A 23657-nucleotide genomic window follows, 5' to 3' on the forward strand; every position below is an offset into this window, starting at 1 on the left:
TTTTATTTTCAAACAACCGACAATCTAAAAGAAAGGATGTACAGTATAAACGTTTTAAACTATCAGAAAATTTGTTTTTTTTTCAACATCAGGATCTTGGCTTAGACCCTCCTTTACAGTAGGCTAATATGTTCGCACTATACGCAGGTAAGTTCGGATAAAATCCTTTGTGGGGTCTGACATGTGCTGTATCACAGTTTCACTTTCACAAGTTGTTAGTTGTAATTATATTTATTTGAGTTCCAGTCATTTGAAAAAAATAAAAAAGTGATAAAATATGAAACATCAAATCCCATAGCCTATGCATTTTCAGACTAAAGATTGCATCCGCATGTTTATGTAGATCATATAATACAATTAAAAATAAACAAACATTCATTCATTTTCTAATCGCTTGTCCTCAGAGGGCCACAGGGGTTCTTGAGCCCATCCTAGCTGACATCGGGAGGGGACACCCTGGATTGGTTGCCAGACGGTCTCAGGGAACATAGACACAAACAATCCATTTACGCACTCACACCTAGGGACCATTTTGGCTCGCCAATCAATCATTAACCTGCATCCATGTGTTTTTGTAATTTGCAAGGAGTCTCCGGGCAAAAAGAAAAACCTTTTAGGCACGGGCAGAACAGGCAAACTTCATACTGGTACACTAGCATTCAAAAGTTTGAGGTTAACCAGACAGTTTTGTGTTTTCCATGAAAAAGTCAAATTTTTATCCATTAAATGAGTTTTCCAATGTCTGAGTTTTTAGGCCCAAATGAATCCCTTCCTTTTGTTGGCCAGTTTCTGATATGGCTTTTTTTTGTCACTCTGACTTGAAAGTCAGTGTCTCAAAGTCGCTTTTTCACTGTCGATGTTGACACTGGTGTTTTGCGGCTAGTATTTAATCAAGCTGCTGTAAGGCCTCTATTTCTTGAACTAAAGACTCTAATGCACTTGTCCTCTTGCTCGGTTGTTTAGCAGGGCCACCTACTTCTCTTTCTTTTCTTGTTAGAGTTTGTTTGTACTGTTGTATGAAGAGGATAGTTTCATTTCTTGGTAATTTCTCTCATGGAATAGGCTTCATTTCTTTGATAAGGAATAGACTGTCGAGTTTCACACGAAAGTTCTTTTTCTGGCCATTCTGAAAGTTTAATCACCCCCACAAACGTGATGCTACAGATACTCGGCTAGCTCACATATTTGCACAAGCATTTTTCAATCATCCAATAGCCTTTTAACGCAATTAGCAAACCCCAATTTACTTTAGAACACTGGAGAGCTGGTTGCAAGAAAAGGGCCTTTACACACTTATGTAGGTATTGCATTAAAGAAAACAGACATCTTTAGCTAAAATAGTAATTTACCACATTAACACTGTATATGGTGTATTTCTGATTAGTTTAATGTAATATACATTGAAAAAACTGTACTTTTCTTTCAGAAGTAAAGACATTTCTAAGCCCCCCCCCCAAACTTTTGAATGGTAGTGTAGCTGGAGTTCTAAACTATGAGGTGGATGTGCTAACAAGTCATCTCACATGCTACAGAAATACATTCATCATATTTAGCAGTGCATACAAAATAACTCAAATTGATTTTCTTTCAGTCAAAGTCAGTTTTTGGTGTGATTATTAGCCTATTATATATTTTTCTTTATGCTGGGATACATTTTTAAACTATTTATGTTTATATTGGCTGTGTGTATGCCACTTTTAATGCCACTCAAATCAATTCCCCCACACTATAGTCGAATGTTGCTACCGTAACCCCACACACTGAAAGCAGGGTACAAAGGCTCTGTAAAAGTAGTGCGGACCTGGTATAGAAGTTTCATGGTATCAGACACACTGTAAAACGCCAGCACCCCAGCCGTGTGATCCAAGTAGACGCCAATGCGAGATGACCTAGGGACAGGTAAGTCTGTGCTCTTGTTGTTATGCACAAAGGAGAATCTGGATTCTGAGCAGTAGAGGCTCCAAGATTTGTCGTTCCAGCCAAGGCTGCACACGTTGTTGTTCCCTTTGCGGAAAATTCCCCTATAAGTGACGGCCACATCGATTTCAGATCCTTTCCAGCCCAACTCCCAGTAGCATCGAGTTCCTGCCAGGCCTTCTTTACAGAGCACCTTTGATCAAGAATAAAGAACAGGAGATCGGCAATTTAGAACAGGGGTCTCTAACTTGGGCCCCTCAAGATGATCGATTTCAGGTCCTACCATAACATGAAAGCTTAATTTTTGCGCAGCGAGCGAGGGTTTAATATGGATGCTACCACTGTGCTAATTAGTTAGCCAGGGACAGAATTTTACACTAATATTTGTTATTGTTGTACATATGCCCTGTAATATGATTGGCTTGATACTTCCTGGTTTGACAATTACAGTGCATATAGATCACTTACTATTATTTGTTAAACACTTTTAAAGATTTAATAGAAACAATTAGTCTGAATGGTACTAGACTTTTTTACTCACATGTTTATTACGTCTTTATTATTTGCTACACTATTATCATTCTGTTTATTTATTATGGATTTAATTCGTTTTTAATGTTGTTTTTAGAACTTATTGTGGCTGTACCTAATGCAGGCAAATTTCTTAATTTATGCTCCACTAACAAAAAACTTCAGTGACGAGCTTAAAGTCAGTCTCCAACACACAATGAAATTGCCCTTGGCTGAAAGTACACTTATAGATGCGCTAACCTGCTGCCAGTGGTCAAATCGTTCCGGGTGATCCGGGTAGTTCTTGGGCTCACTCTTCATCGTAGCGGTTCGGTTACCCTCTGAGAGGTGAAGGTTGCGGTGCACTGTGTTGACATCAAGAATCGGCTGGTGAGAATCTGAACAAAACAACAAAAGCCATTATAGTCAAAGATGAAGCAAGGGATTTAGCAATCTTGGAAGCACACAAGGCACTGTTGAAGAGGTAGGCTGTATATCTCAAAATAGATTGGTGAGACGACAGTCGTGTTTATTTTTTTTATGACCAATAAGTGTGGCAGTGCTAATTCCTGGCGCGTGGTACTAAAAAAACCATCACTCTTTCTTTTATATCATGTTTCAACTTAGCAGCATTCACTGAGCTTTGTTAGTTAATATTTGGCTACAGCGGAAGCCATCTGACAAGCTTCAAGTTTTGCAAGCAAAGTCATCTATTTCAAAATGACAGCTCATTTGAAAATGGGAGTTTTAAAGTCAATGTAAATGATTACAATCAATTGAATGAAATTGGATACTTTTTGATTGACCTTTTTCCATTTGCATAGTAAGGCACTTTGGCAGTTAAATGCTTTTGTGGTTTGTGCAACCGCCTCACAGTCACACAGTTATATAATTGCTACAGTTGAAATAATGTTGATGGCCATTTAAAACTATTACATTGATTTATTGTACTTCTGAGTTGCAGAGAGCCAAAGCAAATATTACTGAATCACTTTCAAAGTAAGACTATACCCCAAATATGTCATCCAGTCAATCACAAGGCACACCTCACATCCTCACTGATTAGGACAGTAACTACATAAAATAGCCAAAAAATGTTGCACGTCATTCTTCCAAATAGGAAATCTTGTTGAATGACTCTGTAGCTTTTGTGTGAACACCTGCATTTGTTTAAAGTGATCCTGATTTGTAGGTTTGCTCTCTCCCAATTCACCAAACCTGTTCTATCACTGTTATTGTAGCACTGGCTTCAGTTGATAAACCACATAAACCGCAAATTGTCATTCCCAACATAAAGACATGATTACCAATTTTCCATGGGACAAATGTTGTCCCATAGCATTCCAATATTTAGCTCAACAAGTAAGAAATAATACATTAATAACAAGAACTATTTGGACAAAGAGTCATGTGCCACACCTGTGAAAATGATAAAATCTCAATTTTCAAGTGCCTAAAAAAGGATCTTGATTTCGTTCTTTAAACATGTGAAAAGTGTTCTATTGTTGGTTGTTTTTTTATAAGTGTGACTTACATCTCAAGAAATCCTCTCTGGTCTTTGGTTCTTCAATTATCCTTGACTCTGTCATAAAGGATGATATCCTCCTGGTTTTTTGAGTGCTATCTTCAGTGATGTAGACTTCTTTCACTTTTAAAAAAAATGCAACGTGAGCAACAGGAATCACTTAGTGTGGCAAGCATAAAAGATAAAACTGCCAACCTGCTGCAGAAATTTTAGTTGTCTCTTTCTTGGCGATTTCCTCCACTAGTAATTTTAGGGCGGCGATGGCTCTCTTGGTGGCGTCAAAAGAATAATTAGGAGCAATGCTGACGTTGTTCAGGTCCTCATAACCCGAAGGGCCGGATAGAGATTGCCAGCTCTAGCAAAATGGAGTGCGATACAAAAATTTGTAAAGAAAGAAATATATATATATATATATATATATATATATGTATGTATATGAATACCAGTGGTTGGCCATCAGGTCCTGCAAGACCCTTTCTATTGGTCTAAAAATAATCATATGATGTTATTTGTATTTTGTCCATGAATATTAAATTGTTCCAAATTGTCTGTCAGCTTCCTTTGGTTGCTTTTCCACTTGGTTGGGCTGTTTCCAGATGTACCTTCATATTTAAGTATTTAACCAATAAAATTTTAGCTGTTACTTGTTACCAGGGTGAGAAATCTACCCGGAGGCCTTCACAATCAACTCTGCAGGCCCTAAGGCATTCAATAAGTGACATTAAAGCTGTTGGTTTAGCAAATTCTGAGTTGAGGAGATATCGCCTTCTAGAAAGTGTACGAAACGTAAGCAGTTTTGTGTGCACTGCTTATGTCAAATGGACATTTTCAGACCCATTTCTAATAAAAACTTATGCCGGTAATACAACAGGACAGGCTCGACTTTTCAGCATTAACTCTAAAGGCGATAAAAATGAACTTGATGGAACTGAAATGCTCAGAGAATCTATATAACAGAGTAATTAAAATTTTCATGTGAAGAGATGGAACTTGTGCAAAATAAAGGTTTTTTAATGAGTGAAATGTCGCTATATTCGCAAATAATATAGCAACTTTCCTAATTTGTTATTAATGCTTCTTTTATAAGTGTCGCAGCTGTAGCGGCAGTAAATGTTTTAAAGCAATAAAATAGCTATTGAGGGTTGTACTGATACAGCATACTAAAGGCCTAGGTGTGAAATGTGTGGCCTGCCACTGATGTATACAATTTTTAAAAAAAAAATCAGACTACTAGCGAAAATGGTATTCATAAGTACAGTGGATGTTGGAGTAAAATATTTTGTCGTCATCTTTTTTTTTTTTTTTTTCCCCCAAAAAAATTTATGACAGCAAAACCCATCATTTCCAATTCCGGATATTGTCATTTAAAGCCTTCCCTCTTTTTCAAGGCCATGCTCACTTGTAGAAAATGTATGTGGTCGTCAGTGTGCGACAGCTTCTCTAAGTCGGTGTGTCTCTTCCTCAGCAAGGTGATCTCTTCTTCCAAGCGGTCAAGCAGAATTTCCCCACGGTTCACCGTGGTTCTCTCGTGCAAGCGAACCATCTCCTTTACCTCGTTGTATTTTCTTTCTATGGAGAGCAGCAGCTCCGTGAAGATTCGCTCATTCTCCTCCAGGACTGATTCAGCTGAGTGCTATTAGGATGGGAAGATAATTTCATTTGCGAAGAACAATTAATTTTAATGTTGCCTTGGAGTAATTTTGAGCAGGAACAAGCTCGTATTATATAGCTCCCAGGTGGCCAATGTTTACACACCAGTAGGAGTAGAAACACACCCACTGAATTAAATCGGGAAAAAGTAACAAATTGTTACATTCATACCTGTCAACCTGTACGGTTTTGCCATACAAAGTACATTTTTAATGCATTTTAAGACGAGTACGAGGTACAAGGAAATCTGTACGGAAAAACGCAAATTTGTCAATGATGGGTACCATCCGGTTTACACTGACTATCATGAAACGGCAAATCAATCAAGTCAAAGGAGTTCGCCGCGTAAGCCTCTTTCTCTGTATCGGGTTTTTTTTTCGTTGCAAACGAAGCGAGCGGTTTGATGCTAGTGTGCGCATGTGTCTGCCGCCTGGGGATTTCCCATCATGCATCATTCTGAAAAAGAATATATGGTGTACGATTATTTTGTATTTTGTACGGGAAAATACGAAAGCTTGTACGGGCATGGAGCCATGGAGGTTGACAGGTATGTAAATTATTTACATCATATACAATGACATAATTGGGAGATGTTTTACTCAACTCAAATATAGCACTCACTGTATGCCATAGTTGATTGTATACAAATTCCACTGAATATATGTGTGTATGTAGTTGTGTAAATAAGAGCTACTACAGTATTTGCAGTCTAAAGTATTTGAGGGTAATTACTTTCACAGATTCCACAGCTTGTCGGAGATCCTGCCACTTTTTGACCCTCTCATCAATCCTCTGCTGGGATTTGTGCAACGTGGTGCCAAGCTGTTTCTGTGGAGAAAGTTATAAACTGATAAGTTAAATCAATTAAACATTTCACAACACCAAAAACTTGGGATATAGAGCTTTCAAAAGGAATTTCAGAACAAATCTAAAATGCGTCATAGATTTTACTGACCTCTTCATCAGAGCACACACCCAACATCAGTACTCTGAACTCAATTAAAATAAAATGTTTGCATACAACATGTAAATAGTAACAACAGCTGAAATAAAGTTAAGCGATGTAAATAAAAATCAAACATAAATACTTAACATGAGAGAAAAAATGTAATGTATTGTATTGGACTCTAAACAGGGCAAATTTGTGTTTGGTGGGGTTTAAAAAATATCTCCAAAGGCTGTCATATCCCTATCGTCTATAACTCGGGACCAGCAAGAGAAAAAGCCCTATCCATTTTCACCCCGTCTCTAAAGGAACAATATGTAATGTTTGACCGCCTCATGTTGCTGTATTGTGTAGTGCAACCAAAACAAATGCTACAAAGCACAAAAAAATACAAACTATGACAAATCAAAGCGATCAAACCACATCATTTTGCTTCTCTTTACCCCCCAGCTTTTTACAAGATGTTTGGTTTTGGGGGTACCCTTAGCAGCAAGATGGCAGACAATCTTGTCAGCTCACTCTGGCTGGACCTCATGTTATGTAAAATAGTATGAGTATTTAAAATAATACACCCTTATATAACAGTTCATGTCCTTTTTGCTCATCATTTAAACTAATATTATTTTTTTTTATTTAATTAATTACGTTTTTACCACTGGAAGGGGCTAAATAATGCACATTGCCCCTTTAGATTACAGAACTACCAGGACCAAATAGTCGAATTAGTTGAGGATTTTTTACAGGAACACAATTTTTTAATGATCTCTTTCGATAGAGAGGTTACATTGACCATTGTTGGCCTTGGTTTTATGATGTCAACGGGAGAGCATGATAGTGAAGAGGACTGTACTAATTATTGATAGAGTGCTAAATGTATTGGTACATTTATGGGGGAAAAGTATTGAATATTGCCATCTATTTGGTGTTAAAGAGAGCAACATTTATTGAAACACTAAGCATTCAAGTTTTAATTAAAAATTATATAGGGGTGAAATAAATTCCACTGAGGTTAGAGTGATCATAAGGGTCATCCTTCAATGTCCCAAGCTCAAAAAAGGCAATCACTTACCTGCTTCTCAGTCCTCTCAGTTCCAGCTGGGACAATATCGTGATGCTTGTGCTCATCCATCATACACAGGACGCACACGGACGTCTGGTCAGTCCGACAAAAGGCCTCCAAAAGTTTGTCGTGCTGGGCGCAGATCTTTTCTCTCATCTGGCCGGTGGCTTTGACAAGTTTGTGCTTCATGAGCGCCGGGTAGTCGTAATGAGACTGGAGGTGAGTCTCACAGTAAGACGCCAGGCACACCAAGCAGGACTTCTCAGCCTTTTGCTTTCTGGTAGTGCAGAAGTCGCAGAGAACTTCACCACGTTTGGCCTGTGTCCTGTTCAGGCTTTGGTTTGCCGAGCGACGGGATCGTTCCATCGTGCTGTTTCGGTCCAAATCCAGAGTGCCTTGATGGGACATTATGGCTTAGGTATCTTTACAAAAGTAAAATGAAAAGTCCGGTCTCAAAAGTTACCGCAAATTAAATCAAACGTTAACAAGTAGCAAAACAGAGTAGATCCTTTGAAGTTAGATCTTTCAGTGAAACTGTGACCAGCGCTGTGTGCATCAGAATGTGAGCTATGTGGTCTGTAAAACAAGTATTCCCAGTCAAATTAAGGGCGGGTCACACTACCTGAAACCAGGAAAACACACTGCATGACTTTATATAAACAGGTAAGAGTTGAGGAAACCTGAAATTGAAGTACATTTGAAGACTGCTCAAAAAATGGAATGAATCTGAAGATTTTTTTTTTTATTTATTGATTTTTTTACTGAGAAAATTCCATTCCAATTTCATAAATGCCCACCTATTGATATTAAAAGCGGTAGATTTTATTGTCTGGGACACAATGTGATTCCAAAACATTAACAAAAACAACAACAATCCCAATGTGCTTGTTTAAAACCGGATATGGCAAACTTTTACCAAAACAGAAATCGAATGCGAATGTTGGCGCGGTTTATTCACGCACAAAGACTTGATCTAGCTTTAAAATAAAGCAGGCATAGACTCAAATACTGTACTAGTCTCGAGTCAATATTTTGTTGCTGTTGTTATTGAAATTTAAAACAAGGTGGTCGAGTTTTTTTTAATCGGTAGATGTTTATATAGGGCGAAAATCGGTATAGTTGTCAGGTAAGCCATTTTCTTTAATGATCTACCTTTATGATGTCATTGTTGTATCTTCAAACAACCCCGGGCCAAAAACAAAATCTTGATGACCTTTAAATTACCTGGAACAAATACAAAAAGGGGAATAGTACTACTCAAAGATTTGAAGGTAAAATGGTGCATCTGTCGGTATTGGGAAAAAAAAAAAGTTCCATCTTATATTACTTTTGCTAATATACTCCGGGAACTGAAAACTAAGGGTCAAGACAAATATCGATATTATTGCTACCGAGTGAGTACTTGGATCGGAGTTATACCATTGTCTTGGGATCGATACTGTCTTTCCATTTTAACTATCATTATAATAATGTTAGTCGGTCGTAAGCTTATTGTTATGAGAACTTTCAAATTCTTTACAATTGTGTTTACACTTTATTTGCACTCCAGGCTTTATTTTCAAAATATTGTGCAATGGAAGGTGTTTTAGTTGACTTTTTATACAGTTTTTGTATTCTAGTTACATTCTTTTTTATTAAGTCTCTTGAATTTTGTGATGAATCTGTTGTTTAGTAAAAATAGTTTTTTTTTTATACTGTCAAAATTTTGCATTGTACTGCATACACCATCAGCACTTGGACTTCATTTTCAAAATATCATGTAATGTAAAGTTGAAGTTAAGTTGAGTTTTTTTAATTGTCTTGTTGACATAGTTATGCAGGGTATGTATTTTGGTTAGCTACTTTTTGTTTTACTCTTGAAATGTTTACACATTTTGCATTTTAACTTCATTTTCAAAATATTGTGTAATGAAATATATTCGAGCAGTCTAGTTGCCATTGTTATATTTGTATTTTTGTTCGGTTTGATTTTCTTAACTTTTGTTCTGTATTTTATTTTTCCACGGTTAGCGGTTTTTACATTGTATTGTTTACACTATTTGTTGATTTTTTTTTTGTATCAGATCAGTATCAATCTATACTACCATATATTTACTTAGATTGGATCAATACAAAAAATCCCAGTATCATCATCCATACTCAGGATGTCTGGTAAAATGAAAATTAAAAAGAAATAGTACTATTAAAATATTTGAAAAGGAAACACAGAACAGAAAGCAAAAGTTCCATCTAATACTACTTTTGTGCATGCAATGTAATCTGAACTCATTGATCCATACCTGTCAATGTATGCGTTTTCCTTGTATTTTATAATTATTTGATTGTTTCAAATTGTATACGCTGTACAACAGTTTTTGGACGGGGTAAACATTTTGAAAAGATCAATCTGGTTTTACCCATTCAAGCTATACAGGACTGTCTCAGAAAATTAGAATATTGTGATAAAGTTCTTTATTTTCTGTAATGCAACTAAAAAAACAAAAATTTCATACATTCTGGATTCATTACACATCAACTGAACTATTTCAAGCCTTTTATTATTTGAATATTGCTGAATTTGGCTTACAGCTTAAGAAAACTCAAAAATCCTATCTCAAAATATTAGAATATCATGAAAAAGTATACAAGTAGGCTATTCAACTAATCACCTGAATCATCTAATTAACTCGAAACACCTTGCGAGGGTTTCCTGAGCCTTAAAAACACTCAGCTTGGTTCAGTAAACTAAATCACAAGTATGGGGAAGACTGCTGATCTGACTGCTGTCCAGAGGACCATCATTGATACCCTCCATCAGGAGGGTAAGACACAAAAAGAAATTTCTCAAAGAGCAGGCTGTTCACAGAGTGCAGTTTCAGAGCATATCCACAAAAAGTCTGTTGGAAGGGAAAAATGTGGCCGGAAACGCTGCACAACCAAGAGAGATGACCGCAGCCTTAACAAAATTGTGAAGAAGAGCCACTTCCAGAATTTGGGGGAGCTTCAAATACAGTGGGCTGAAGCTGGAGTCCAGGTATCAAAAGCCACAGTTCACAGACGTGTCCGGGAAATGGGCTACAATAGCCGTATTCCCATGGTCAAGCCACTTCTGAACTCAAGACAACAGAAGAAGCGTCTGACTTGGGCTATGGAGAAGAAGCACTGGACAGTTGCAGAGTGGTCCAAAGTCCTCTTTTCAGACGAAAGCAAGTTTTGCATTTCATTTGGAAGTCAAGGCGCCAGAGTCTGGAGAAAGGCTGGAGAGGAGCAAAATCCAAGTTGCTTGAAATCCAGTGTGAAGTTCCCACAGTCAGCAATGGTTTGGGGAGCCGTGTCAGCTGCTGGTGTTGGTCCACTGTGTTTCATCAAGTCCAGAGTAAATGCAACTGTGTACCAAGAGATTTTAGAGCACTACATGCTTCCATCTGCTGAAAAGCTCTATGGAGATGAGGATTTCATTTTCCAGCATGATCTGGCACCTGCCCACAGTGCCAAAACCACCAGTAACTGGTGCACTGACCATGGCATCACTGTCCTTGATTGGCCTGCTAATTCCCCTGACCTGAACCCCATCGAGAATTTGTGGGGTATAGTTAAGAAGAAGATGAAAGACACCAGACCTACAAATGCAAATGAGCTGAAGGCCGCTATCGAAGCATCCTGGGCATCAATAACACCTCAGCAATGCCACAGGCTGATTGCCTCCATGCCACGCCGGATTGATGCAGTAATCCGTGCAAAACGATTCCCAACCAAGTACTGAGTGCATCAATGGACATTTTCAAATGTTTGATTTAGTTTTGCTGTTATAAAATTATTTTTTTACTTGGTCTGGGGAAGTATTCTAATATTTTGAGATAGGATTTTTGAGTTTTTTTCAGCTGTAAGCCAAAATCAGCAATATTCAAATAATAAAAGGCCTGAAATAGTTCAGTTGATGTGTAATGAACCCAGAATGTATGACATTTTTGTTTTTTTAATTGCATTACAGAAAATAAAGAACTTTATCACAATATTCTAATTTTCTGAGACAGTCCTGTAATATGGACTGTCTTGGTCACTTGCAGCAGACAACGTTATCGCCGATTGCTAATGAACATGAAGTTTGCGAAATCCTGCACTTCTACGACAAGCAACACAAAATTTACTACGAGTGGGGAAAAACTAATAATTGTTTGTATTGCTTACATTTGTAAAATAAACTTCCTTACACTAATCATTATCGTTTTTTATTACTCATGGTTAGAAAGAGGAATCGCAATCATTGATAAGGGGAGCAATTGGCTGAGGTGAGAAAACACTAAATTCAATTGAGAGAGTTACAAAGGATGAATTGATTTGGAGGGATCTTCCTTTAATTGTGCGACCATTTTAGTACCTTGATGACACTCCCCGGCCACATGAGGCAGTAGCGGCCAGAGTGGCGTGTGAAAACGACAACTCTTTCTATTTGCTAAAACGCGTCGGCGGTACAACATTGGCGCCAGATGAGCACGCTAGTTTTGCACAGACACAAATTCAAGATAATACGACAGCACAAGTGAGACTTACACGCCGGACTTTGCGTTTCTTGCCTTGTAAACACGAGCAATCCCTCATTTTCCCTCACAGCCCCACGCCAGGAGGAAGACGAAAGGTGGGTGGTTGCCTATGCGTCTAGAGAATAAAAAATTGTGTTTTATTTAGTTATTTGAACTGCTTTATCATTTAGTAGTGTAATAATCAGTGAGGAAACGAGCTCACTTACTTGGGAATTGACGGTGATCCTTGCATATGGATGCTCGCCCATATATGTGCTTTGCTTATAGTTTCTCGAACTATTTTGGGAATAGATACAGTGCATAAATTAATTATGCAGATTGTATTGATTCTTGTTGTGGTAACAGCACCACAGCCACCCCTTGACGTGTTTAGTGTTTTATTCGTTGTTATATAGCATCCTAATAATGGGGCATTTCGTGTGGAGATAAGGTCACCTGCTAAGAGTTAGATGAGTCAACTGACGCTTTTATGAAAAGCCCCTACTTTGAAACTCCTCACCTGCGTGTTAGAATGACAACCAGGGAGGAAGAGAGGTGGCTTAGCCGACAGGTTAGCTTTGTACTGCGGCTATGTAGCGAGCACGCTAACTTCTGGTTAGCAAGCAAGGCCGCCATTGAAATCAGGTTCAGCAGTTTACAAAGACTCACTTTTTGTCGTAAATGCTGTACACGCACGACTGTTCGAAGTAAACCTTAGTCTGTAATGAACTTTTAAATTTGCAACAAAGTCATGTGTTTTTCTCTGTAGGTCTATGGGCACGTTTAATATTATTGCAGACCAAGACAACCGTCCCGGGCTTTCACCGTCGTTTTCATCGCATTCGATGTTCCTCATCTTTGTCCATGTTCGGCTACTAGCCAAACACTTATTAGCTAGCTAACTTTTAACATTAGCTATTAAGCCAGTGCTGCGTCATAGTTATGACCAAGTGCCTTTCCCCTAAGAACACGTTCGCGTTTTGTCACATAGGCGCGGTATTGCTGACTTATTTGGACGTGGCTCGGGGCTTTGCTGCTGATCCAATGCGGTTTGGGGAGGGCGGAAGCTAAATTGGCTTACGTTAGCTTGCGGCAGCCATTTTACGCGAGCATTGTAGTTCTTGCTGTGCTAACTGCTGCTGTGGTGCGACAAGATGGCTTGTTAATACGTGCGGAAGAGGGCGATTTTCGCGACGACAACCGCGCCCTTTATTCGAATAGAAACACAAATTTGTATCTTTCTTCAAAAACTACTTGTTTTCGACGGCGTAAGTATCTTTTCGGGTCTGTTACCTCGCTCTGTGTGTTTTTGCTACGGAGCTAGTTAGCGCGCTAAATGGCGACGATAGCTGCTAATACGAAGTTGCGGCAGCGGTAACCACTTTCTCCTTCGACCGTAGCCAGCTAACTAGCGGCTAAGGGAGCTATTTGTAGCCGGTCTGGGGAGCGGCTAGCGGGAAGCCGGTTCGGCGTTTTAATCATTTAACGCTCTTTTGACCATGTCAGGCGGCAAAAGTAACCATCGGGTGGAGAACAAAGCCCTGCGCGTGTTGCAAGCGTTCCAGGCCACTTGGCCTGTCGCTTTGCGGATTAAACGCCATTCAAGAGCCTGTAGAATATTTTGGCTACTTCGCTGTTTAGCTCCTTATGTTTGCTAACGTAGCCTGCTAAATGATCCTTAGCCTGTTTCGGTGGTTCGGGGATTGCCGATCAGAGGTATATTTACCTATTTAGTTAATGGTAAAATGCATCTCGCTACACACATTCTTATCAGGGAGATGGCTACAAAGTCATTGTACGATTCTTTATTCTAGCCAACCCCTTAAATAGAATAGTGTCACATTCCCTCCAAAATAGTTAAAGAAACTTTTGGGGGTGTTTTGATGTCGATCTCCTTATTGGTCATCACTTTGATTGGTGATTTGTGATAATCGTTTTACAAGGAATACACCGGCCTATTCAACCACGTTCTCCACATTTCCATGGCCCAACACATGATTATTTGTATTTCGCATTGGCAAGTTCTATTAGCAGGACTATCAATGTTTGCCAAAGCAATTATATATTGTACATTAAAAATGGTGTGTGTGTGTGTAAGAATAATTTTTGACCTAGATCTGGGGTCGGAAGCCTTTTTGAACCAAAGAGTTATAATAGCATTTTTTAATGGAATAATAATAATACTAGAGCCTGTGTCACACATCAACAAATATACAATTTTGAACTTGTCCTCCTCCCGCAGACCGTTAAGTCTCTTTTTGACCGTACATAATTGTTTCAAAACAATGTGCAAGCAGTACCTTTGCAAAAAAATGTCTCACAATACTACAAAGTGTACTGGACTTGTGTGAATTTTTTGTCTCTGCACTACATCTCCCACAGTGTTTTGGGTGTAAAAATATCCTCGGTTAGTGAACGGGCAAAAGCAAACTGATTAATTGAATGCGTATAAATCCATGCGCAATTCAAATATTAAAAGACCAACCCAAACCATTGCATTTTGAATATTGTGTTGGACTAAGACAAATTGGATCATAGTGCACATTAAATGGATGTACATAATCTGAATATTAGGAATTTGTTTCCAATTGGATAATTGCCTAAATGTAAATGTGCACACTGTTGCCTATTTCCCATTTACACATCCACTCAATTCTGTCAAATGTCTATGGTCCGACTTGACTCTGGAGATTCTTTCCACTTTTTTTAACATTTTGTTTCACAAACTTCTGAAAAAGAATAATGTAAAATCTTCTTTTACAGATATCTGAGGTTCCCTGTAATCATCAAAAACACTTATCCGCCCTACCTCCTTAGGTCTCAAGTCATCAAACAAAAGACTCTTTCAGGCAAGTTTGTCCATTTGGAATGAAATGGAAATGTTTGTATTTTGAACCCTAGCACAACACATAACTGCTCTGTGTGCCGGAACCCTTCGCTTGTTAACACAATTAACAAGACACCGTGAAAGACTTGTTTGTCCTATTGTAAGAGATGTGAATTTGTTAACAGAGCTATGTTTGAAGGGGATAAAGCAGTGCAAAATTGTTTTAGTCATACATTCATGGCTAAAACTATTTTTTGTTTGTGCTAGACGCCAAATTTTAGTGAGAATAAATTCCTGTTTTATTTATGAATTAATAAAATATTGTTAAAAATGAGATTTGCTGACTTTTTTTGCATAGACACAAGACTGTGATGTTGCACCACAGCAGTCTTCCCACGTCCGCAATTATTTCATTAATGGATTATTTCAAATACTGTTTAATTATGACTTTCGTGCCGAATTAATGTGGTTATTTGGAATACCCTAATACATCGGTCCAAAAAAACCAAAAGAGTAACCTTGGCAGACAGAAACAGTAACGCACATTATACATAGCAATATATATATATTTATTTGCACTGACTTTCTTAAAAAGCAATTTATAAAATTAAAAATAACTGCCACATTACTAGCTAAATTCTCCTAAAAGAAAATATGGTGTTTATGTACCCATTAAAAAAAATCCAGTTGGACAGCCGAGTGCAACGGCTGAAGTAATATTGCGGAAAAATCTGAAATGCAAAAAAAAAAAAACACCGGCAAGTTTATTCTGATTTAGTACTGGGGCAGCAGTAGCTCAGGAGGTAGAGCGCTCGTCTTGGGATCAAGGGATCCCAGTTCGAATCCCGCCTCGTCCGTGTTACATGTCGAAGTGTCCTTGGGTAAGACACTAAACCCCTAATACCCCCAATAAGCGGGTTAGTGCCTTACATGGCTGCAAGGCCGCTATTGGAGCACACTGTAATGCGCTTTGGGAAGTCATTGACTTGAAAAGCGCTATATAAATAATAATAATAATAATTTCCTTGTATTGTCATTCTGTGTAACAATGTACACAGAACGAAATGTCGATTGCACCTGACCCGTTGTAGCGAGCCGATGTAGCCGCAGCCAACAGAGGGCGCCGCCGACCACTTTTTAAGTCTTAGGAATGCAGATCATTTCATTTGTAGTCCATCCCTCTTTTACGTACATTTTTTTGAGGCATTTTTTGATTTTCATTGACTGTAAGGAGATTAGTGACAAGGAAATTGGGAGATGGAACTGATTGAAGTTTGGCAGTTGGCGGAGTTTAATGCAACAAACGCTTCATTCGCATAATCACCGTAGTCAAATAATAGTAAATTGGATTTTCCTCACATGTCTTGGCACCAGCCAATCACTTTCAGGGACAAACAGATTAAATGTCACACACAATGTAAGTGTTCATGATTTTAAACTACTGAACTTTAGATCGTTAACTCCTCAGTGTTAGCATGTAAACGTTAGCAAAAGTCTGGCTAGCAGCTAACAAAAACGTGAAAAGAATCCCCTCCCATGTTTTTCCTGTCCAAGGTACAAGATATTGCTGGTTTCATTTTTAGAGAGGCTCATCTCGTACAACCCAGAACAGGGGTTCTCCATGGTGGTTCCAGATAGCACCTGAGTTGCCCATTGACAGGTTCTGCAAACCTAGTGGTTGAATAAGCCTATTTTGACTTTATTTCTAAATCTCACAACTTGGTTATAACATAGAAACAAGGTTTTTGCATGATAAGTTATTTTAATAATGGTTATCAAATTGGTGTTTTTTTTTTTTTCCAAATTAACAAAAACTAGCTCTTAGCTTCAAAGAGGTTTGAGACCCTTGCAACTAACTAGTATTTTAATAATTGATGAATCAGTTATTTTTTCGACTAATTAATGAATTTGATTTTTTAATGGTAATTTTTATTTTCCTCTATTAAATATTGAATTTTTGAACAGATGGGGGGGAAAAATAGCACATAACAACATAAAATGATTAAAACAAAACAAGTGTTTGTCAATAAACGTGACAAAAAAACAATACGTATAAATATATGCTTACACCTGCAATTATGTAAGAGTCTACATTCCTACCACCATATCCAAAGATCTTAGTATATTTGGACATATATTTCATTTTGTGTGTAGCAAATTTAAGTGTCCACATAAAATTTATATTAAAAAAAAAGGTAAACCCACTAAAGAAAATACTATCCACAATTTTTTGTTAAATATTTGAATGTTGATAAAAATTCCTAATATGAGATCGAACCATCCTGTGTGGAGTTTGCATGTTCTCCCTGTGCTTGCGAGGGTTTCCTCCGGGTACTCCGGTTTCCTCCCACATTCCAAAGACATGCATGTCAGGTTAATTGGCCAGTCCAAATTGTCTCTAGGTGTGAATTAGCGTGTTTTCTGTCTCTATATGCCCTGCGACTGGCTGGCAACCAGTTCAGGGTGTCCACTGCCTGAAGATGGCTGGGATGGGCTCTAGCACCCCCGCGACCCTACTGAGGATAAGCGGTGCAGATAATGAATGAAAGGATGAATGAATGAAAATGATATATGGTATGCCTAAGAATCTGTCCCTTTTATAAAACACTTACTGTTCCCTTAAACTGTTAACTTTGTTTTATGGTTAAACAGCCAAACTAAGTAAAAGCTTTAATGCCAATTTTGTTTGTAATGATGCAATTTTCTAATTAAAAAAAAACAGTAAAAAATGTTTTATAAAAATAACTGTCATGACGCCCTCTGTTGGACCAAAGTTGAACTACAACTCTCCGAGGCACAATAGAATTGCTTGCACTCTATGCATTGACTTGACTTACTTCGCGGCTTATCAAGTTTGTGATAAAACAAATCGACGATCTAATTAGTTGCCAAAGCTTTCATTAATACATGTTAATCAAGTTTATCGATTAGTTGTTGTAGCCCTCGACCGGTGATCAAAACCTTTTATGGAGTCCTTAGGGTACATAGAAATACAATTTCATTGGGCGGCAGTGGCTCAGGAGGTAGAGCGCTCGTCTTGGGATCAAGAGATCACAGTTCGAATCCCGGCTCCTCCGTGTTACATGTGGAAGTGTCCTTGGGTAAGACACTGAACCCCTAAAACCCCCAATAAGCAGGTTAGCGCCTTACATGGCTGCACGGCTGCTATTGGGAAATGTGAAGCACACTGTAAAGCGCTTTGGGAAGTCTTGACTTGAAAAGCGCTATATAAATGCAGATCATTTCATTTCCTTTATTGATTAAAATGTTTTGCTAACATTTGCTTATCTTATGTGAGCTTTGGAACTAAACAAATATTGGGGGGGTTAAAACGTCTCACTAGTTTTCTGTTCTAACATAATTTAGAGAATAAAAAGTAAGAAATTGAGACTGAAGAGGGTGTCAAATAGTACATTGCTTTTGAGAAATTATCTGAATACTACTGTATTTCCCCCACTGTTAGGTGCATTACCAAATATTCGGGTGCACCCTCCAAAGTAGCCTTTTATTATATTATTTTATAGATATAGATATATATATATATATATATATATATATATATGGTGTATTGAAATAAAACTACTGTTAGAGGTACCATTCTTATTTGTGTATAAATATTGCGCAATTAATACTACATGATATATTTTTAGTTCAACGATTGATCTGTTGAAAATGTCGCTGACTCAAATCACAACATTGTATGCAACGGGAATCGAACCCAGGTCGCCAGGGTGTGAGTGCCGAAACCTAACCACCAATGTTTCATCAGGCATATGATAAGGCATTCAAATCTATCTAATAATACCATTTTACTCATGGTGCCGCAATAAATATTACAGAATGGAAAAAAACAATTTGTCCTGAAAGGTATAAATAAATACAAAAAAGCACAACCAGGGAAACAAATCTTCAGTGAATCTGATGATGAATCAGCCTTGGTGTTTATATCTTTAAGGGCAACTTTTTTCTCTATTCTGGCCCTGTTAAAAAATTAGGGTGACAATGAGTCAAAAGCTAATGCCTTTTTGTTGGTCGTCTGTATCACTGGTGGGCTACTGGCTATGTGCTGGCACTCTCACCGCCGTGAACCGGTTTTGATTCCTGTTGCAAACAATGTTATGCGGTTTTGTTTTTTGAATTATTAGTCATTGCCCAAACATGGTAGTATACCATAAATCCTCATATAGTAACTCATATAAAAGCTGAATGCATTTCTAATGTTGCGGTATATGAGGCACAATGCTTTTTTAGGCGCCCTTTCGGTTTTCTGGCCAAATTGGGGTTTTTACAGTGAGGAAAACATGGTAAATGTTGAGTCATCCATCTTGTTACATAGGAGGTAGAGTGGTTGTTGCATCATAGAAAAAATAGACAAATCGACATGCTTAACTTTGCTTATGGTTTTTGTCTGCCTTTATTTTCAGGTCTGCTCACTTACAAAAGCGCCCGTGCTGCGCTTGTCCAAAGCAGGACCGATACCCCCGATTCTTAGTCTAGTAACCATCCGGCCAAAAAAACGGAGGTCGTGGGGCTGGAGTGTGTCCTCATGGCGGAGTCAGAGACTGAGTGTGACACACCCGGCCTTGACACGCTTGGGTCGGAGTGTGTCATAGCCCACAGCCATGTCGACCTGCACTACGGTGCTGAAACCGAAATCATGACTGAGGAAAAGCGTGGCCTGGAGTTAGAAATCCACGGCACGGAACTCAAGATCCAGGGGCTCGGATCCGACCTGGGTGCCGTGGCGTGCGTGGACGCCATCGTGGAGACGGACCATGATTACATCAAGGTGGAGCACGACGACATGCACTGCTTCGCCGGCACAGAGATAAAAACGTCGACGGGAGAGACGCTCCTCGGCGAGGTGCTCTTGAAGACAGAAGGCGAGCACGAAATCAAAGTGGAGTCGGACCACGGCGGCGAGCTGACTGTTGAGTCTGAAAACGGAGTCATCATCCACGAGGCACACGGCCTGCAATGCAACGAGTGCGGCGAGATCTTCGGCAGCATCTCTGACCTCCACCAACACTTTGAGATCCATAAAGACCTGAACCCTTATATCTGCGTCCACTGCGGTGAGAGCTTTGCCGTGGAGGCTAGTCTCAAACAGCACATGAAGATCCACATGAAAGAGAAGCCTTATGTACCCCCCGGCGTGGAGATGATGGGGAAGGACGTTCTCGATGTCTTTAGTCTCAAGTCCCACCAGATGATCCACCTTCCTGATAAGCCCCACCGCTGCAATGAATGTGGCAAGAGCTTCGCTGCTGCAATCACCCTGCGGGAACACATGAAGATGCATTCGGAGGACAAGCCGTACAAGTGCTCTCAGTGTCGAAAAAGCTTTGTCCGCAGGAGGCACCTGAAGAAGCACCAAGAGGTCCACGCCCGGGAGAAGCCGTACACGTGTGGTCAGTGCGGCAAGGGCTTTGCTACTACTTCCAACTTGAAGCAGCACCAGAAGACACATGCTGCCCATGCGGCACATGCAGTCCATGCCGGCGTTGTTCTTACTGACAAGCCCCATCGCTGCGCACAATGCGGTAAATGCTTCGCCGCTGCAGCCACCCTGCGCGAGCACATGCGGATCCATTCTGGCGAGAAGCCGTACAAGTGTAACATGTGTCGGAAGAGCTTCGTTCGAAAACGCCACTTGAAAAAGCACCAGCAGGTGCACGCCGGCGGAAAACCCTACACCTGCAGGCACTGCAACAAGGGTTTCAACCACTCCTCTTCGCTTTCGCGCCACCACAAGACCCACCTGCAGGGTCCGGTGTTCTCACCACCGCAGCCTGGCAAGCCAATGGTCTATGCTACTCCTCCTAAGCAGAGGGTGCACCTGACAGGGGAAAAGCCCTATATGTGCCACCACTGTGACAAGGGCTTTAACCATTCCTCCTCCCTTTCGCGGCACCAGAGAGTTCACTCTGAGGGCAAGGGCTATACTTGCGGCCACTGCGGCAAGATATTCAACCACTCGTCGTCGCTAGCACGGCACCAAAGGGTCCACTTGGAGAACAAGCAACAGACGCCGGTTCAGCAATCACCGCCGCTGACTATCCCCATGCCCACCCCCGAGCAGTACAGCGCCATCGCCTCACCAAAAGTCTTCCCTAACGCCTTCCCCAAACAACACCTCCTCTCCCCGGAAAAACCCTACCGCTGCACACAGTGCGGGAAAGGTTTTAACCATTCGTCCTCCCTCTCCAGACACCACCGGATCCATTTGGAGTAACTCCAGTGTAGGCATTTAACCAATCCTTGGCTTCTTGTATAACTACAGCCGACCCCAACCACAAAATCAGTCCGGGCAACTCCAATGGATGTGTATGTGGTCGTGGGTAAAGAGGACGAAGGCAAGGATTTGGCTGAAGCGACTGGGTATCGCGGCTTTCTATCTTTTCGCTAGCACAGGAACTCAATTTTGAACACTTTTAAAGAACCGGGGTAAAAGAAAAAAAATGTTACCCCATCCTTTTGGATGAAGCTACTCGGCAGTGAGCACAAGTTTTTTTCTATATCTATCAATGCGGTCAACACCAGAACCGCAAGTCATCTATTTCCACCCTTGTAACCTGTGAAGCGAATCCACTGTAAATACATGATTTCTTTTATATATGTATAGGTGACTAGTGCGCGCTGTTCCAAAAAGAATCCATTTTGATAGTAACACTTTCTGAACCTAGTAAACTCTATCGCATCGACAGATGAATTTGCCACAATGTATATCTGAGGATATTTGTCTATAATGAGGCAGACTGTACAGAGAGAAATACTGGCTGATGAGCGATGTGTTGATGACCTGTAGTTGCGAGAAAACTTGCAGAATAAAATCCTGGTTAGCATAATACAAGTCTCCATTTTGTTTTCACTTCTCCCCCCTTTGAGAATATTTACTCAAAACCTATAGACTAGACATAGCAGTTAGTTATGTTGACTATCACAATCAAATTTTACAGGCTTGTGCATACTAAACAAAATATATGAGGAAAAAAGTTGACTTTTTGAAAGACTTTTCATTATGCGTGACAGGTGTAAAAAAAAAAAAAAAACTTTTACAAACGTATTTTTTTAGGCAAGGCTCGGGGTGTATCAATTGGAGTGGAAAGATGTTTTTATGGGAGAGGGCATGACAAGCAATATTTTTTTTGTGGTTCTCCCCCCATTTTCATTTCTATCTGTAGCATAGTTTTATCCTACTGTTAGCTAGGTGCCTTATTGCATGTTGTGTAGTAATGGATGCTGAGCTGTTGAGTTCCTGTTCATACAAACTTAATTTGATGTCGATGGCTTTTTTTTTATGTTAACAATCCTTTTTACGCTGCATATTGTCTTTATTTTCCCCCCTCTTTTCTTGTAAATTGCCCAATTGTTGAGAGGAAAAAAATGTTAAAGGAATCCATATATGCTACTCATAAAAGACAACTTTGTAACATCATTTCATCTTTTGAGTGGAGCACACATGGAAAAATAAAGATTGTTGACTCTTCTGATGTCTTACCATTTTATTGCATTTATTTTTATTAAACTGATTATTTCGCTTTTGGTTGCATCCTGTAACATGTATTTTACGAATCTCTTGAATCGATAAAGCTGGAGAATATTTAAGCCAAATCCAGAAAAACGGGGTAATGATCGGTGCATTTCCTCAACGATCCTGTTGACGTCGCTATTGCTATAGGAAATAATATATGATTCCAATTTGCCCAAGGCTCTTGATAATTCCGAAGACCTCGTTCATGCTACACGAAATAACGCGTGCTGAACGAGTGGACCAATCCTGCCATATTTAAAATACACACAAATATATATCATATAATTATACATCTAATGAACTAAACAACCCAATATTTAAGAATATTACATTAATACAAATTCTTATATATGAATATTGGATATTTTTGTGTATACTGTAATGTATATTTTATCTTGTGCATTTTATTAAATAATATTTAAATTGAGGGGCTGGGCCCTATTGGCTGAGTCCTTCACCTATTACTAGTATTTGCTTCGTTCATCACTGATCAACCAATAGGTGAAGAGCTCAGCCAGATTGTCCCACACGCTAATAATATTGTGTGATCCATTAACTGCACCGCTTATCCTCAGTAGGGTCGCGGGGACACGATAAAATAAATACCGAAATAGATAAAAGACGAAATATACGAATAAATTGCTTATATGTCACACATTTAGGTAACAAGTGGAAGACATTTTTAGGTAATTTTTTACACATATACTTCTTCATATTCCAGGTTAGTCTTGTATGAACAACGGGAGCTTATACACTGACATTTTTGTTGCAAATAAAGCTAAATTGTAACAGTTTCTGTCAAAGAGTAAAACTATCTGTAGAATAAAGTCCGAAATATTGCACTGGAAACGACTAAGATGCTGAAAGAAATGTGTTGTTTCTTTCGCACATAAACTATGTTTGTTTGCACAGATTATCTGTTTTTATTACACATAGTCTGTCTTGAAGTGAGAAAATAGTGCCGCGTTGTGTTTGCAAGGTTTATTATCTTTAAATGAGGGGAATTGCATTCATTAATAAGGAGAGTGATTTGCTAAGATTGACAGGCATAGGCGTAACCAGTCCAAGCCTCCCCAGAAATAAAACTCCCATGCATTGAAATGGTTCAGTTGTATTCCAAGCACTGCTTTCGATGTTTAGTTTTGTAGTATTATTGTAGTTGTATTTTTTGTACTATTTTTGTATCATT

The 23657-nt window shown here is 39.2% G+C and overlaps 2 protein-coding genes across 8 annotated transcripts; one reads left to right on the plus strand and one right to left on the minus strand.

The window, feature by feature from the left end:
• Window positions 1-1109: 1109 nt before the first annotated feature.
• On the minus strand, window positions 1110-13009 carry ftr14l (finTRIM family, member 14-like). Of its 6 annotated transcripts, XM_088351508.1 has the most exons (11): window positions 12628-13009; window positions 12335-12563; window positions 12139-12243; window positions 8761-8832; window positions 7618-8003; window positions 6335-6430; window positions 5352-5585; window positions 4148-4307; window positions 3962-4075; window positions 2689-2825; window positions 1110-2110 (listed from the first exon to the last, which is right to left on the minus strand). In XM_088351508.1, exons 5-11 carry the CDS (start codon window positions 7972-7974, stop codon window positions 1727-1729), a joined length of 1482 nt encoding a protein of 493 aa, XP_088207634.1. In that variant the 5' UTR covers window positions 7975-8003; window positions 8761-8832; window positions 12139-12243; window positions 12335-12563; window positions 12628-13009; the 3' UTR covers window positions 1110-1726. The 6 variants fall into 6 exon arrangements, with proteins under 6 accessions (XP_088207634.1, XP_088207637.1, XP_088207635.1 ...); XM_088351511.1 differs by lacking the exon at window positions 8761-8832 and having other exon boundaries at window positions 12335-12404; window positions 12777-13009; XM_088351509.1 differs by lacking the exon at window positions 8761-8832 and having other exon boundaries at window positions 12335-12404.
• LOC148353653 (uncharacterized) lies at window positions 11985-22423 on the plus strand. Of its 2 annotated transcripts, none has more exons than XM_088351504.1 (3): window positions 11985-12223; window positions 14871-14956; window positions 19359-22423. In XM_088351504.1, the coding sequence occupies exon 3, from the start codon at window positions 19481-19483 to the stop codon at window positions 21167-21169; it is 1689 nt and encodes a 562-aa protein (XP_088207630.1). In that variant the 5' UTR covers window positions 11985-12223; window positions 14871-14956; window positions 19359-19480; the 3' UTR covers window positions 21170-22423. The 2 variants fall into 2 exon arrangements, with proteins under 2 accessions (XP_088207630.1, XP_088207631.1); XM_088351505.1 differs by lacking the exon at window positions 11985-12223 and adding an exon at window positions 13125-13375.
• The last annotated feature ends 1234 nt before the right edge of the window (window positions 22424-23657 follow it).

The sequence above is a fragment of the Urocampus carinirostris genome, chromosome 13 (assembly GCF_059441175.1).
Source record: "Urocampus carinirostris isolate Australia breed hairy pipefish chromosome 13, RoL_Ucar_1.0, whole genome shotgun sequence".
Lineage (NCBI taxonomy): Eukaryota > Metazoa > Chordata > Actinopteri > Syngnathiformes > Syngnathidae > Urocampus > Urocampus carinirostris.